Source organism: Empidonax traillii, unplaced genomic scaffold (assembly GCF_003031625.1).
Source record: "Empidonax traillii isolate 1590-97213 ecotype Southwest subspecies unplaced genomic scaffold, ASM303162v1 scaffold48:size2401408, whole genome shotgun sequence".
Lineage (NCBI taxonomy): Eukaryota > Metazoa > Chordata > Aves > Passeriformes > Tyrannidae > Empidonax > Empidonax traillii.
The window spans coordinates 174,098-189,986 of NW_020955241.1; the positions used below are offsets into that span (position 1 = coordinate 174,098).

The window sequence follows — 15,889 nt, forward strand, 5'->3', positions numbered from 1 at the left end:
CTGATAACTAAAGAAGTAAACAAATATAAATAAGCACTGGAAAAAATTATTTCTATGTGTTTGTGAGTGTGAACATATGCAGAGGATGGAAGAAGGACTGCATAATTTCTTTGTCAACAGTATTACTTGATGTCAGACCAAAAGTAAACATAGGCTCCTGTCCATACCTGGTGGCATTAAGTTAGCTAAAGTTGAAAATGAGAAACAGAAACTAATCTTCCTCTGTAACTTTACCAGGGAGATGATGAAAATCTCTAAGTGCTGCAGTTACTGCAACTGCTTTTTTTCCAAGAGAGTTCTATACATAATTAACATCTTCGTTTTGTGTGTGCCTGGGATTGTTTAGTTTGACATAGTGAATAGCTGTTCCATTTAAAACATACTGTGTGGAAATCAGCATACAACATTTTGGTAATGGTCTCATTATTTCACCATAGAGATAAAATAATCTTTCTCCTCTTGTTGCCACCAGCTTATTCATCTGAAGACTGTTGACCTATTTTGACACAATATATGGTTTGTTATGTTCAACTGCAGGTTTTTTGTAATCCTTTTAAGAATAACAGCTCTTTAGGAAATAGTTCCCATTTTTTGTGGCAATGTCCTCCTCCCTCTTCTTGCATGTGCTGTTATGCTTTTGTTCACACTAAGACACCTTCTACAGATCATTTCAGATCTTTTAAGCAGTTTATACAGTGGTACATGAGTGTTTTATTTTCATCCCTCTTACCCCACCTCTTAATCAAACATGCAATGACAGAAGTGTAACAATCACAGATTTCACACTTACTGTCAATGATGAAAATGGTGAATATTTTCAGGTCAGCCACTGGTCCTTGTGAAACCTGTCTGCAGATCAACCTGACTTTCAGTGCTTTGCAGACACTGTGTGTTATCCTGACATCTTGTAATGCGTTGACACGGATGAGCTACACTTCCTGGTTATCATGCTGTTTCCTGACATTAATCTGACATTCATTAAAACCTCTATTTTTAGAAGTACCAACCTCCTTTAACTTCCCACTTACTTCAAATGCAGTTGCAGGTGACTGAAAAAAAAATCAAGCTTTTAAAGCAGTTTTAAAAACTGGTGGGTGTTTAGCTTCAAGCAGATCTGGCAACAGTCAATTTAGTGTAATTGTTGTAAACAAACAAAGAAATGTAAAATGAACTTACCGGTAGGAAAAAACAGTTGTTTTGTATACACCACCGTGTCTGATTACTTGAATTAGGAAAACTTGCATTTGATGAATTAAGAACTGAGGGGAAAGCTATCACAGCATTATCCAGGAAAAACTAGAAAAAAACCCAACATATAATCCATTAGCTTGACAGCTGTTTAAGGTCAAAATAGAGAAGAGAAATGGAGAAAGCAGAGAAAGCAGAGAAAGCCTTGCCAGTAACCATTCAACTTTGGTATTTCATTGAAAACTGAAATAGTAAAGGGAAAATGGCATCACATTATTACTTGCTCATACACAAGCTCACACACACAAGAGATAATGATGAAATAAATCCAATATGAGTAATTCCTGGGTTTACATCAACTGAATGTCCTATTTAAACATAGGAAGAATTAAAGAAAGAATGAGAAGTCTTAACTAAAGTTGGTTTATGCAGATGTAATAAGATAATAATGTTGATAATAATATTGGGACTAATGTGATTGAAACAGAAAAGTGGATCCAGTATCTTCTGGGTCATCAAAGTCAGCCAGTTACCACACAGGTAACCATCATCATAGAGACCCCCTTGATGCAGTGATTCAGTGCTTTCTTAATGATTTAGATTTTGGAGACCATGTCAATTCCAGTAGTTTGAATCTCAGCACTTAAGCTCTTTCTACATTTAACCACTATTCATATCCAGTTCTCATGCTGTTTTCTTCTTGTGATAATCTCATCCTTTAGCTTTCAGATAGCTCCTTTCTCTCCCTAGTATTTACATTCTTAATACCTAATGCCATATCAGCCTTCATTATGTTCATCAATCTATGTTTTTCTAGTTTCTTCCATGAAAACAAGCTCTTCATTCCCCTAATTGTTCTAGTAGTCACCCTCTGTACATACTTCTTTCAATTCCATCTTATGGGGGACCAAAACTGCAAACACACTTCCCAGATTTTATCAGTGAATCAAGCAGTAGCACTAGTGCTAATTCTGCAGAAAATGTGTTTTCATACATCTAGAATCATAGAATCACAGAATAGTTAGGGTTGGAAGGGACCTCTGGAGATCACCTAGCCCATCCCCTGTGCCAAGGCACGGTCACCTAGAGCAAGTTACACATGGCAATGTGTTCAGGTGGGTTTGGCATGTATCCAGGAGATTCCATGACCTCCCTAGGCAGCCTCTTCCAGAGCTCTGCCATCCTCAATGTCAAGAAGTTCTTCCTCAGGTTGAAGTGGAATTTCCTATGTTTTAGTTTATAGCCATTGTTCCTTATCCTGTTGCTGGGCACCACTGAAAAGAGTTTGGCACCATCCCCTTAGCACCTGCCTTAGAGATATTTACATATACTGAATAAATTGAATATATAAATTGAACTTTATTATGCTCCTTTGCTCACAGCTGCAAAACCCTAATAGCTCACTATACCTCATGCAACTAGGGCTCAGATCATGAATTTATAGCTGTTTTAACACATCACTGCACATTGACATCACCCCAGCCACTAACATCATGCTCACCAAATGTGAGGTAGCTTTCCTTCATTGGGACTATCTAAGGTAAATGCAGTTTATACTTACCATGAGTTAAGAGCAGTCAAATGGATAGTTATTGGATGGTTATTGTGATTCTGTTGAGTTGACATTAAACCCATATAATTAATTAAAATCCTGCACTCATTGCATCTTCATCTGATGAGCTTCCAACATGTATCAGAAATTCTTGACATTACTCTGTCAACCCAACCATAATCTTGAACTTTGCATTATGAAATTTAATCCTAGTTCTTTTCCTCAAATCCTCAGCTGACTTCTTCCTTTCTGAAATCCCAAGCCTTCCCTCACAGACACTGTCACCTTAATTTCATTAGTAAATTTTACAGTGTCTCTTTCACACTAAATATGAAAATCCACACTGGATTGACCAAAGTAGAGCTCTAGAGGTCGCCTCCCTCTCATGCGCTGTTCTCTGCAGGTAGTCAGTGTGTGACTCACCTCTAAATTCTTTCCCCATCTCTGTCTTTACCTACTATTACAGAGAAAACCAGCACAGTTTCACTCAGATCAACCAAATATGGATCAAAATGCTTTGTTGATTTACTAACATTAGATCTGGTCAGCCATAGCTCTGTACAGCCAAGTCCTGAAAACTTCCAAGGATAGAGACCCCACATTCCCCCAAGGCAACAGTCTCAGCACTGGACTACATGCACAGTGACTTTTTTTATCTTTTTAAAGACTACTCAATCTCACATGCCACCACAGCTGGTGAGTGCCCTTTGATATGTTTTGTGGCACTGCTTAGAAGAGCTTAAAGCCATTATCTCTGTAACACCCCTTCAACACAAGTCCAAGCTTGTGGACTTGCAAAGGTTATCAAATAATAAAATAAAATAAAATAAAATAAAATAAAATAAAATAAAATAAAATAAAATAAAATAAAATAAAATAAAATAAAATAAAATAAAATAAAATAAAATAAACCTTCTAATAATACCAAGTTGACACACTTTGTACACTTGCACTTTCAGGTTGTGTTCCTTCACTAGGATAGTTCTCTGACTATATATGTGAAACTACACATAATTAACCTGCAGTCAGTGAACTATACAGCCAGGATCAGTATCAGTAATACTGATTTGTTGATCAACCATGAAACTAGACCCTACAAAATGTTAATAAACCCCTTCAGATTTTGGAACACCCTTCTATAGAGATCTCAAAGATCTCTAATGTCTTGTACATGCACAATTATATGCACATCTGCCTATTCTCATAGGATGCATGGGTGAAATGCACACACTCTGGGAGTGCAGGTCACTCTACCTGCACACTCCCCTGTAAGGAGGTGTGGGTGCTCTAGTTTTATGTGCACTTGTGCAACTCCCTGCAAACTGTTAATGCACATGCTAGAGAGAGAGCGCCCTGTGAGTTCCTGCGCACAGACACACCTGAGGAGTCGGTCCCTGCTCGTCACAGCCCGCGCTGTTGCCTGCCAGGTAAGAGAGCAGGCAGTTCACAGTGTCTGACAGCGAGGCTGCTCTTGCTGACTGGGGCAGTTGTGGTGACAGAGGGGTGACTTAGGATTCTTGTTAAACCAGGTTTGGACAGCCAGCTATTTCCACTCATAGCTCTATCTCCTGTTACACATTTCTCTGTTTCTTTTGTACTTCTTTTCTCACTATTTCCTTCTTTACTTCAGAATTCTTTCTGAAGTTGCTTTTTAAGCCAGCTCATGATGCCCTTCCTCTTTAACAGAAACAATTTCAGATAGCTTTAAGCATTTAATCCCTTGCTTGTCTCCAAGTATTTAATAGCTATTGTTAACAAGGGCATTCACATCCACAAACATCTCCAGATCCCAGTAACAGAGCATATACTTTTTCTGTAGACACAAAATAACTATTTAGTTTTAGAATCTCACCCTATGCATGTCCACAGAGCAAAAAATTATATAACACAAAGAACTCAAATGCAATTATATTATATAGACATACATATTTATATATATATTAATTTATATCAAAGTATTTTGGTTTTGAACTTTATACAGGGCATTTCTGACTTATAAATGTTACCTGTATACACAGAACACTGGGTGAATTATGGTGTATCTGTGAATACAAGAATAAAAAGGGAAAAAAAAGGATATGGAAACGTTGTCACCTCCCATGAGCTAAACAACACTTATTCTGAATGATGTGTTTGTACTTGTCTTTCTTGTCTCTCATCAGTTATCTACATTTGCTACGAAGCTTTGAAGATATATATTGTTCTTCAACATAGTATTTTTTGTAAAAGTCAGTTCAGTCCTACTAAGCAGTTACACCTACTCAAATGACTCAAATGAAAGCAGTGTTTTTATGAATACCTATGTTTTCCAGGGAACATCTGAGCACGCTACCATTAAATCCTCATTTTAACTTCACATATTCCAACAACTTTTTCTTTTTTTGTGTTTGTATAATCTGCAATCCTCTTTTTTTTTTGCCTCACATGATGAAAATAGCTGCTGTGCTGCTATTTATTTCAATAGGAGCCATGCAGTGACAGATTCTCTCCTCAAAAAGAGAGATAAGCAACTTTGTGCATCTCTCTTCTTATCTGACCAAGAATCATCAAAAGGCAACATACATACAAAATACACCAATATAGATCTCACACACATACAAAAAAAAAAAAAAAAAGAGGCCATATTTCTCACTAAGATATGAAAGTACTTGGATGCCAAATGTATATCACAGTTTCCTTTGAAAAACGCCAGTTGGTCTGGCAGTTGAGTCAGGATTTTTATCCACATATCTTCATACGAATGCTTCAAGAATAGTGTGGAGGATCCCAAATTCTGGTATTATTCCTCCTCTTTACAAGTTCATAAGCAGGAGTTTAAGGAGCGCCTGGAATGTTAAGTACCTACCAAGATTATTAAGCATTTTTTTAAAAAACAGAAGAGGTAATGCTGAGATATCAGTCAGTTGGAAAAGGATGATGATCCAGAGAGTACTGCAGTGCATTTAGCAGAATTTTTAGAACATTTTCTCTCTGGGTTTGTACAACATTTCTTAGCTTCAGAGTGCTCATGCATCTATATTAAGAGACATGTCATGTGGTATATCTCTTGTTAAGGGTCAAAATGTACCAAATTCAAGCTGCTCAATAATTTAATTCTTTATAAAAGTTTGTGTGCCAAGTGAAAATACAAAACTACCTTTGTGCCACCACGTATTCAGGTCCCAGCACCAGATAAGAGAGATGAGAAGCCTGCTGGGCAGACTCAGATACCACCATGGTATTTGACTCCTATGAAGAGATGTTCACTTATGAGGTTTCATCTTTGTTGGTCTGTGGAGCAAACAGTCATGAGACAGCAAGACTCTCTCTCTCCCCACACACCTAAAAGACACCTGAACTGCTGCAAATATTTCAGAACAGCATCTCATCTGCTACTGCATCCCTGCTAATCTCATGTACCTACACTGATATTGATTTTTGTAAGTTTCCTAAATCCTATCTATAGTCTGGAGTAGATTTGTGATGGAACCCTGCAAGTACCACTTAAATGAAGTGACTGCAGCTCTGCATTCACCTTTCTCCTTCCAGTTCCCAGGCCAGGTCAATCTCTAGGCAGTGTCTGCTTATTTTTCTTGAAAGACATGCATTAGGCACCCTCCAAAATGGGGTCTTCAATGTGCTAGGCACTGTGGGGACATATAATTACATACCTGCCAAGGACCTTGCTTATTAAAAAGGTCAGCAACTGTATTAAGATTCAGCTTCACTAAGTGGAGGGTATACTAAAGAAACCAACTTCCCCCTGTAAGAATGACAGCAGCCTTGCTTAATTATTTGTCATTATTTAAACACAGCATATCATTCATGACTAGAGGAGGCCAACACTTGAATAATTTAAGGCAGTTCATTCTCAGAGACATATATTAACAATGAAGCAAAACGAGTCAAATCTTGGTCAGTCTTCACATTTCAAAAGACATTTCTTTAAGAGGAAACAGTCCAGTTATTAAAAAGTCACTGAATGAAAAGACAGGAAAGCAAGTAATATCAGAGGAGGTCCACAAAGATAATCGGAGGGCTGGAGCTCCTCTCCTATGAAGAGAGAATGAGAGAGTTGGTGTTGTTCAGCCTGGAGAAGAGACGGCTGCAGGGAGACCTTATAGCACCTTCCAGTACCTAAAGGGGGCCTATAAGAAAGATGGGGACAAATTTTTTAGCAGGGTCTGTTGTGACAGGATAAGAGGTAATAGTTTCAAACTAAAAGAGGGTAGTTTCAGACTTGATATAAAAAAACCTTTTTTTTTATGATGAGGGTTATGAGGTACTGGAACAGGTTTTCCAGGGAGGTGGTGGATGCCCCATTCCAGGAAACAAAGTCAGATGGGGCAGGGCTCTGAGCAACCTGATGTAGTTGAAGATGTCTATGCTTGCGGCAGGGGGTGTTGAACTAGATGACCTCTTAAGGTCCTCCTTTTCAATCCAAACTACTTTATGATTCTATGATCCCAAATCTTTAGGTTGGTAGTTAGAGAACCTTCCTGGGACAGTATAGCCTGTTGCTGTGTCAAGAACCATTAATGCATTTGATGCAGAAGTCACTGAAACCAAGAGCTGTTCCAGGATTCTTTCATCATGCCATGTTTCTTGAAATCACTTGAATTCCAGAAGATGGTGAGGCAAAATCATTGTATGCAGTCATTCATTCAGCTTCCAAGTATCAACCCTTTGCAGTCATGCAGTCCTACCATCTTTCTGAGATGTCTGGATTGCTCCCAGCAGGATACTTTCTCATGTTTGGTTTAAAGACGGTCAGCTTGACAAAACCAGTTTTCCTCAGCCACTGATTTTTGTCCTACTGTCTATATATCAACAGATCTAATGCTCAATCTCTCCCTTCAGCTAAGAAGTGTTTGATGCCTACGTCATATATTAGCTGATTTTTAACTTCTCTCCACTGATCATAACTATATACCTCTCAGATGTGAAGACTAGATTCAGATGTCTGCTGAAACAGCTAATTTGAGGTAAAATTGCATCTCCATTCTTTTCCAGTGTTCCATGACCATAAAGACTGAGTTTTATTTGACATTTTAGTCTTAATTATGATTTATTAGGTGTGGGATGGTTAGATGTTTTTTATCTCCATTAAATCTTGATGGCTACATTTTGCCTTTTTCTACTGAAAGGGTTCATGGAAATAAATGCAGTTAATGGACTCTGCTATTAAGTAGATGTTGCTTGGAGATATAATAATGATACTTCAGAGTCTCTCCCACAATTTGCTATTAATGTTAAGGAAATGCAAATTTCACAATCACACTTAAAGTCATTTTTGCTAGTCAAACTATTAAGGTTTAGTTTCAAGGGAGGAACTGTACTTAAAATTATCATCTCATGAATATCATGGAACATGACTATTTGTAACACTAACATTACTGATAAGGTACAAAGACTTTAAAATACAGCCTACTGGGTTTCACTACAACATTTAGTCCACCTAAAATTGGACTTGAGCCAACAAAATTAAAATCTTTTTCTAAAAATAATGTACTGAACCAATGTTTTTTTTTGCTAGAATGTCTTTCACTAGTTGAAGGCCAAATTTAAAGTGGGCTGTACACACTAGTAGAACTTCAGTCTAAGCAAAAAACAGTTGCTGACCATATTTCCTTTTACATTTTTTTTAACTTAATAAATAACCATATGCATGAATTCTAACTCAAAGTATACTTTAAACCCAAGTAGGCTCTTTCTTTTCCTCTTATACATTTATAGAATTCAAAATAAGAGAAAATCTAATCAGATATTCATTTTACAAGTTACTCCATCTCTAGGTTTTATCCTGTTGTATATAAATAACTTTTGCCTGGCCGAAGGTTATAATTTAAAAAAGCATATAGTCTAGAGCTGAGGACAAAAGGTCATGGGGAATCAACAGCTTTTCAGAATAACTGTTCCCATTGCTAACTGCTATCATTGCTGAAAAGTGAGTTTATTATCTCACTTCCAGCCATTGCTTCTTTGAGTTTCTCCTCTACCAACTTTACACAGGCAATCAATTTGGTAAATTTTAAATGTTGAAAATGGAATTTTTTAGTCTATCTTCTCTTCTCTGAAAACACAGGAAAAAGAAAAATCAAAAAACCAACAAAAACAAGACTAGAAAAATTCAACAGTAAAAACAGAGAAAAGGTACTACCAAAAATTTCAGTTGTTCACATTTAAAAGCCCGCATTACACATAAAGCCCACATAATGCCCTCGGATGAGCCTAGTACTTACAGTAGAAAATGACTGACTTAGAGTCCCCTGAAATGTTGTGGGGAAACAAATCAAAACAGAGTAGGTATTATCAATCTCTGAGTCCTTTCTGAGCCTCAAAAGTACCAGCAACTCAAGGAAGAGCTAGAGTTGCAATTTCAAAAGCACTGAAATACGAATCTCACTCACTTGAAATATGTCTAATACCTATGCATTAATGTTGTAATGAAAACATTACCTAAATAAGTATTAAGGAGTTTGTATTTCGCAGATACAGAACTGAACTGGAACACCTTCACAGGTTTAGGAACAGAAACAGCCCTAGCCAACAGGACAAAACAAAGGAAGTTTTTTGATTCCATATACTGCTTATCTCATTAGAAAACACACTCTCGAGAATAAACAAGATCATTAAGATTCATGCTTTAGGTAAACTAACGACAGATCTAATCTGTATTTGCTATAGTTACAAAGGAATAATAGAATTACATGGATTTTCCCTACCGGGAGAGAAAAGCACAGGTTGAAATGACTAAAGTAGACATAAGTCCTAACAAATTCGTAGTTCAGTATATTTGATGTAATTTTGAATTTTTTTCTTATTAAAAAATAATGTATACATTATAAAAAAAGTGTATACATTATGATAATGTTGGGATCAGTGAAGGAGAGTCACAAAACTGAACAGAGCTGTTTGTTTCACACGAAGTCTTCCACACATTCTGTGAGGAGATACCTCGCTCTTTCAGCAATGCTCTGTTTTTCTAAGATGTGCATAGATGATCAAGGGACTTGCACAATTCAAACCTGGAATTATCAATTATAAATAATAATTATCTTTAACATATCTAGCCAGGTTCTGAGCTCTTGTTGAGCATTCTTTTTGCAGAGGCTCCCATTGCGCAGTATGTTTTCTGTTGCTCTGCTTTCCATTTCTGTCTCTGGCAATCATTATCATGTAGATTCCTGGCATAGCCACGGGCCAAAAATTCAACATCTAAACAAATAATGAACAAAACCAAGAAAAAAATCTTAAAAGAAAAAAGAAAAATCCAAGAAAAACTATCCCTTGTCCCTTACCATGTTGAATACAGCCATGGTTAATATTATAGCAGTGGTTGTCAATGTAAGAGTGATCCTTGGCCAAGGACGGTTTGCAATTATTCCAGATGATTTCAGGATCCACAACAATGAAGCCGATGCTTTCTTGCTACATTGCTAAGTGCAAATGGTATAGAAAAGAGGAAAAAAATAGCATTAGCATATTTAATGAGTATTAAAAAGAGTAGAATTAAGAAGGATCAAGATTGAGGGCAGCAATAATCTTGAAACATTCTACAGAATTATTCAACTATTATACTCTCACAAGACTTACAGAACATGATTATACACAAAACTATGGGCAAATTTAGTTAAAATATGTGCCATAATATCAATTCTGTTAAATAATTTTAATTTGCAAGTACCTTATTAAACATTTTATAGATACTACTAATAATAGCAAATACAAAGTTCATAGCAGTGTCATTACCTTTAATATCAGTAAAACCCATGAAAATGAACTGACCTGCCTTGCCTCAATTGAAAGAGTCATATTTAGTGGCCTCTGGAAACATCAAAATGTAGATAATGACTCTGAAAAGTCTTTGACAGAGAATAAAGGCTATATACATAGATACATCCTTGGCAGTCCACAAAGCAGAACAGTGTCTGGGTTTTGCTTTCATTTGTTTGAAGTCTTGTTTGATAATTAATTTTAAATGAAAAATAAATCCGCAAAGCAAATCCACCTTCCCTAAAACTATCCAGAAAGTAAATAAGCATACAACAATGCGACTTAAAATTTGACACAAAGACTATGTAATGAATAGAATTTTTTTTCTTATATAGTGACAGAAATTAACAATAAAAAACTGACTAATTTAATCTGCTCCCAAGAACACATTTCAAAGGCTCCATTCATACAGGTACAGTGCCTAGAGACACAAGAGGCTCACACAGAATAAACAACAATTTGTGACACATCCAATAAATATTAATTTTCCCAAAACTTTAGCAATGAAGAGATAAGGTTGCCTAGAAGCATCTTGTGCCCTTTCAAAATGTCAAATTCAGTTATAGGGAAACCTCTGTAAAAAAGGTAATGAAAAGTTAAGGAAAAACCCCCAGGGACAGTGAATTCACCACCTCCCTGGACTGCCCATTCCAATGTGTGATTACTCTCTCTGTAAAAAATTTCTTCCTAATATTCAGATTTCCTTTTATGATAGGGAGTTTTGCATACTGGATTGGAAAGATTCTTAGTTCAGTTTTTGGAAGGTTAAAACAATCACTGGAATCTCAAGGATGGACAAAGAAGAGGTAAAATGCAGGCAGCTTTCATACACACATTACTCTTTCATATTAAAAAACCACAAATATATAAACTCAAAGAACCTGCATTTTTGAGCAAAAAATTCCTACTCAAAAGCCCTTTTAAACTTCCAAACTTTGTTCTTCTAATACATAGCAAATCGCAATATAACGCGACTCCGCATGTAGATTTTAGAAAAGTTTTGTAATTCTTCCCACTTTAATATAGTAAAAAGCACAAAGCCTTGATTATTGCTTTTGCTACAGAAGGGGGGGTGTGTCAATGGATGCAGGGAATGGATCTGTGTGCAAATGAATCATTCAGTTATCTGTCTAGTCTGCCTAAAACCCAATGAGTCAGTGAGCACGGACTTACAGCAAATTAGAACAGTCATGAAGTCGTGCCTTAAATTCCTCTTTGCCTTTATTACAGCTCACCTGGGGCTTTACTACAACTTTACCTACATTGTTCAGGGATTTTCTTGTAAATTTAGAAGTAGCTGGAATAGTTTAAGCTGTATTAAGGACAAAACTAGGCAAGTACACTGAGGAAGTATGAGGAATATAAAGAGGACAAGAAATTCTATAGGTAAAGCTGTTCACTGTGTTCTTCTTTCTGAATCACATTACAGGGAGCTATACTGTGTAAGGAAAACCTGTAGGATAGGAAATTCCAAGAAAATATGCTAATGATGAAAATAAATTATCTGGTATAAACCAGATATATTTTATTATGAATTTTACCTGTTTTAGGTTATCTGATGAGAGACTAATCAAATTAAACACAAAGACCTGGTGATGATCAAAAGAACAATGACAGATGGTGGAATCAAAGTAACCTCATCAATGAAGAACAGAAATCACTGAATCTGCTGCTCCTATGACTATTGGAGGAGAATGTTGCAGCCGTGGTTTCTCATGGGAAACCTACCAAGACAACTCAATGAAAAAAACCTTTCTTTGCAGGATTCCCTCCAAACTAAGAGTGTTTTCTGCCTAAAAGGATAGTGGGTTGGCACAGGATACTTTCTTTTGCAATGGGGCAGAGAGATACCTGGGATGGTGTAAAACATTATGGTGTATTTTAAAGGCGTTGTGGGTATGTGGAAAACTTTCATGATGTTTAAGGGACAGGACACAGGAGGAGGAAAACAGAGGTAAATGGACAAGAGAGGGGATGATAGGAAATGGCTGCAGGTAAACACTTGTCTAAATGAGTCTGTTGCATATGGTTACTAAATTCTATCCCTAACCATCTACTGTGTAAGTGCCTGCATGCGTGAGCACGCTAGCAAACTTCATGCTGGACTAGATGGCAAGTAGCATAGGATGCGTGCCAGCCCCTGAGAGAGATCTTATATGTGAGGCACCTGAGGGCTGAGTAACAGCAGCTGAAGTGTCTCAGACCAGTCCCTGGGAAGATCCATAGGGTGGTGGGGAGGAAGTGCGTGTGTAACCACTAGTTAAATTTAGACAGAACTGCCTGGCAAGTAGGAGATTTATGTTTGGAAAGACCCAAGGTTTGAGCCAGTCACTTTGTAAAGGGGACTTTGCTAATGTATTTTAGCAAGGAGGAACTAATTGGACTGATTTTCTACATTTCTTTAAAAAGCTCTTTTTCTGCTACCCTTAAAGAAAAAAAGAAAGGCAACTTTATCACTACGAAAAAGTCTGGAGAACAACACAGATTTCAAGAAACAATGTATCATTCAGTCAACGTGATTAATCAATATTCCATTCTTCTCATTGCTATTGCTAAAATTACAGATACTGATGGCTCTGACCCAAACAATATTTGAGTGGTGTTAGAGGGCAACTTCAAAAATAAAGTTGTAGATAGTTATTTCCACTTGTCAAACAGAAACATACCATAGCTCAGTGATGTATTTCTTACCAGGCTGTTAAATGCACAGCTCTGAGTTCTGGAGGGGGAAGACCACTGTTTATTTGGTACATCTGTCATGCCCACTGGGTTTGTTAAGCCAGTGAGGGTCCTTAAAGGAGAATTTGTGACAAAACCCTAGAAATCTTTAAGCCTGGGAAAATAGGAAATAATGCACTGTTGAACAATAAGTCTCTATGTGAATTAACAGATTTGTTGAACTTCTTTTCATTTTTCAGCAATCCAAATCCAGTCTATATGTAGTACAACTGCAGTTGTTGCAGCAGTTCACTACTGCTGAAAATTCAGGGAACCTCTGGAAGCAGAACTGGAGTGATAGGGTGATCATTAAATTCAGACTTCTAATAGCACTGACAGAATTATGCAGCTTTATTTTGCTGATTTATGCACTTTCTTTTGTAAATGTTATGTCTCCTTGGCAATTTTCTGAATAAAATGGAGCATGAGACTTAAGGAAGAAAGTAATCATTTCTTGAAAGCATGAAAGTAGGATAAGACACCAGATCTCAGTAGCATGAGGTTCTGTGTTTATTCTAAGTGGAGCTGACAGAATATAGTTCAGTGTTTATCATTTGCCAACTAGAAATAATAGGTATTTGTAGTATGAGAGGTGACTAATGGATTACCTTTTCATCTGAACATGTTAAATCTGATATGACAGTTTAGCATGATAGTGAGTAATAACTTATTTTGAATATTCAGGACATTAAAATGTATCCTGTGTTGTCTTTCCACATACAGAAACCTACTTCAGCATTTAATAAAATGAATGCTGTCTTCCTGAGTGAGATCAAGGAACTGGTTGGTGAGAGAATTAACTGTGACAGCTATGTTGTAGATGAAAGACAGTGTCATAAGAGCTGTCACATTTCTTCACATGCTAGCTGAGGTTGGAACATCTTCACTGAAGACCCCTTATTTACAGAAAGCCATTGAATCACATTTTCTATCAATCTATTATTGTTCTTTTCTTTTTGCATTCAAATACAAGTTAGTATTTTACCAATACTGATGTTACAAAGAATAAAATCAAGAGAAAAAATATTCAGATTTTTTTCACATGCTTGTTTACACTCAGACTTGAAGAAGACACCAAAGTTCAAACCCAAAGAACTGGCTGGCAGTGGACTTAAGCTTGGAGACGGGGGATTTTGCTACGTAAGCACAAGTTTTTACTTTACATACTTCATAGTGGTCCTAATGTTGATAAAGAGGACCAAAGTACTTCTAAAATAAGTACTGTAACACCAAGATTTGGAACTCTGACACCTGTAAATCTAAGTCAGGCATTTTGAATCATACAGAATGCAGTCAGGTGAAAAGCCTACTCAACTTACACTTCATGCAAATTATTTTTCCTATGGTTAAAGTTATCAGACTTATAAGGAAGCACACTTGCATATCTCTTTATCTGGAAGTAATTTACAATCTGATTTTGGGCAAAGACACTAAAAGGCAGCATTGCTGGATTTTAAAACATTCAAGCTAGTCTCATCAAAAAATATTAAAGGAGAAGTTATTAGCAAAACAGACCTAAGAAACTTATTCGCCCTGCTGGGCAAGTTCTCCAGCTGGTCACAATCATGTAACGTCATAAACACGGTAAGAAGGATTTTTTTTTACTGACATCGGTACATTTCCAAAAATTCCTGAAGTCTGAACACCGTACTTAGTGGTGATGGATTTGCTGTAGTAGTGCCTGTGCTAGAAACTCATCAGGATGACTTTTAGGTTTGATGAGCCTCTTTCATGGACCCTGCTGTAGGTGCCAAAGTGCCTCTCTAGGTTTTCCCTGCTTTCCCTCATCCTGTTTAGTCGTAATTTACAAGCAAAGCCTTAAATAGAAGAAACTAAAGGGCTTAGATTTTTCATCTGTATTGGCATGAAGAGACACTCACATCAGAGGTAAAATTCCAGGTCAAAAATAATTTCCAAGTAGTGTTGGTGCTGATATTCCTTTCCTTGCAGAGTTTTTAACTACCTTAAGTGTATATAGTCTTTCTGACTATTAAGTTCCAATGCCAGTTGCTTTAGAGCAAAATACAAAAAAAAAGGTAAAGATTGTGTTTCACTCTTTGTACAGTGGTGTGGCATAAGCAATGTGCTCTCTCCAGCAAGGACAGGGTTGCTCATGTACTGGCTACACTATATCAGATGCTCTGGTGACCTCAAAACAGACCATCTTTCTCAACTGTGGAGCCAGTTATTTTCTGATGTTTATTTTGTTGGTATTGTGTTCTGCTAATTCCATGGTTCAGTTGGGTATTTAAGAGAAACTATAAACATGGTCAGATGAGATGACATTACTTCTATCTTCCCTATTAGCTGAAGTAGTTAAACAGCTTTGCCAGTTATAAACATAAGCAGCAAAAAGCTATTTCATATTAGTGGAAAATAACTGGCACAAAGAGTATGTCGCATCAATTAAGCGCATGCATGTCCCAGGTAATGCAAAGAGATTTTTGAGACAGTATTTGAATCAATGCACAAGGAAAATCTGCTCGAGACTAATAGTTCTTTGGCCAGCAACCTCAGCTACCCTAGAGATCTATCCTTTACATGCTTGGTGTGTTTTTTTTCTATTGACTGCATTACATTTTCTGATTTATCATTTAAGTAACCAGATGTCTACTTCCTTGTATCAGGACGTAAAACACATTAACAGTTACCAGGTCTGTGGCATTTCACACTCAT

At 36.9% G+C, this 15,889-nt stretch overlaps 1 protein-coding gene across 1 annotated transcript in view; it reads right to left on the bottom strand.

The window, feature by feature from the left end:
* Nucleotides 1–15,889, bottom strand: part of ADCY2 (adenylate cyclase 2) — a 206,652-nt gene that overhangs the window by 26,182 nt on the left and 164,581 nt on the right. The window contains exons 16-17 of the mRNA XM_027878943.1: nucleotides 10,021–10,158; nucleotides 1,177–1,296 (exon numbers count right to left, since the gene is read on the bottom strand). Of these exons, the coding sequence (XP_027734744.1) occupies nucleotides 1,177–1,296; nucleotides 10,021–10,158 (258 nt within the window). The remainder of the gene's footprint in view (nucleotides 1–1,176; nucleotides 1,297–10,020; nucleotides 10,159–15,889) is intronic.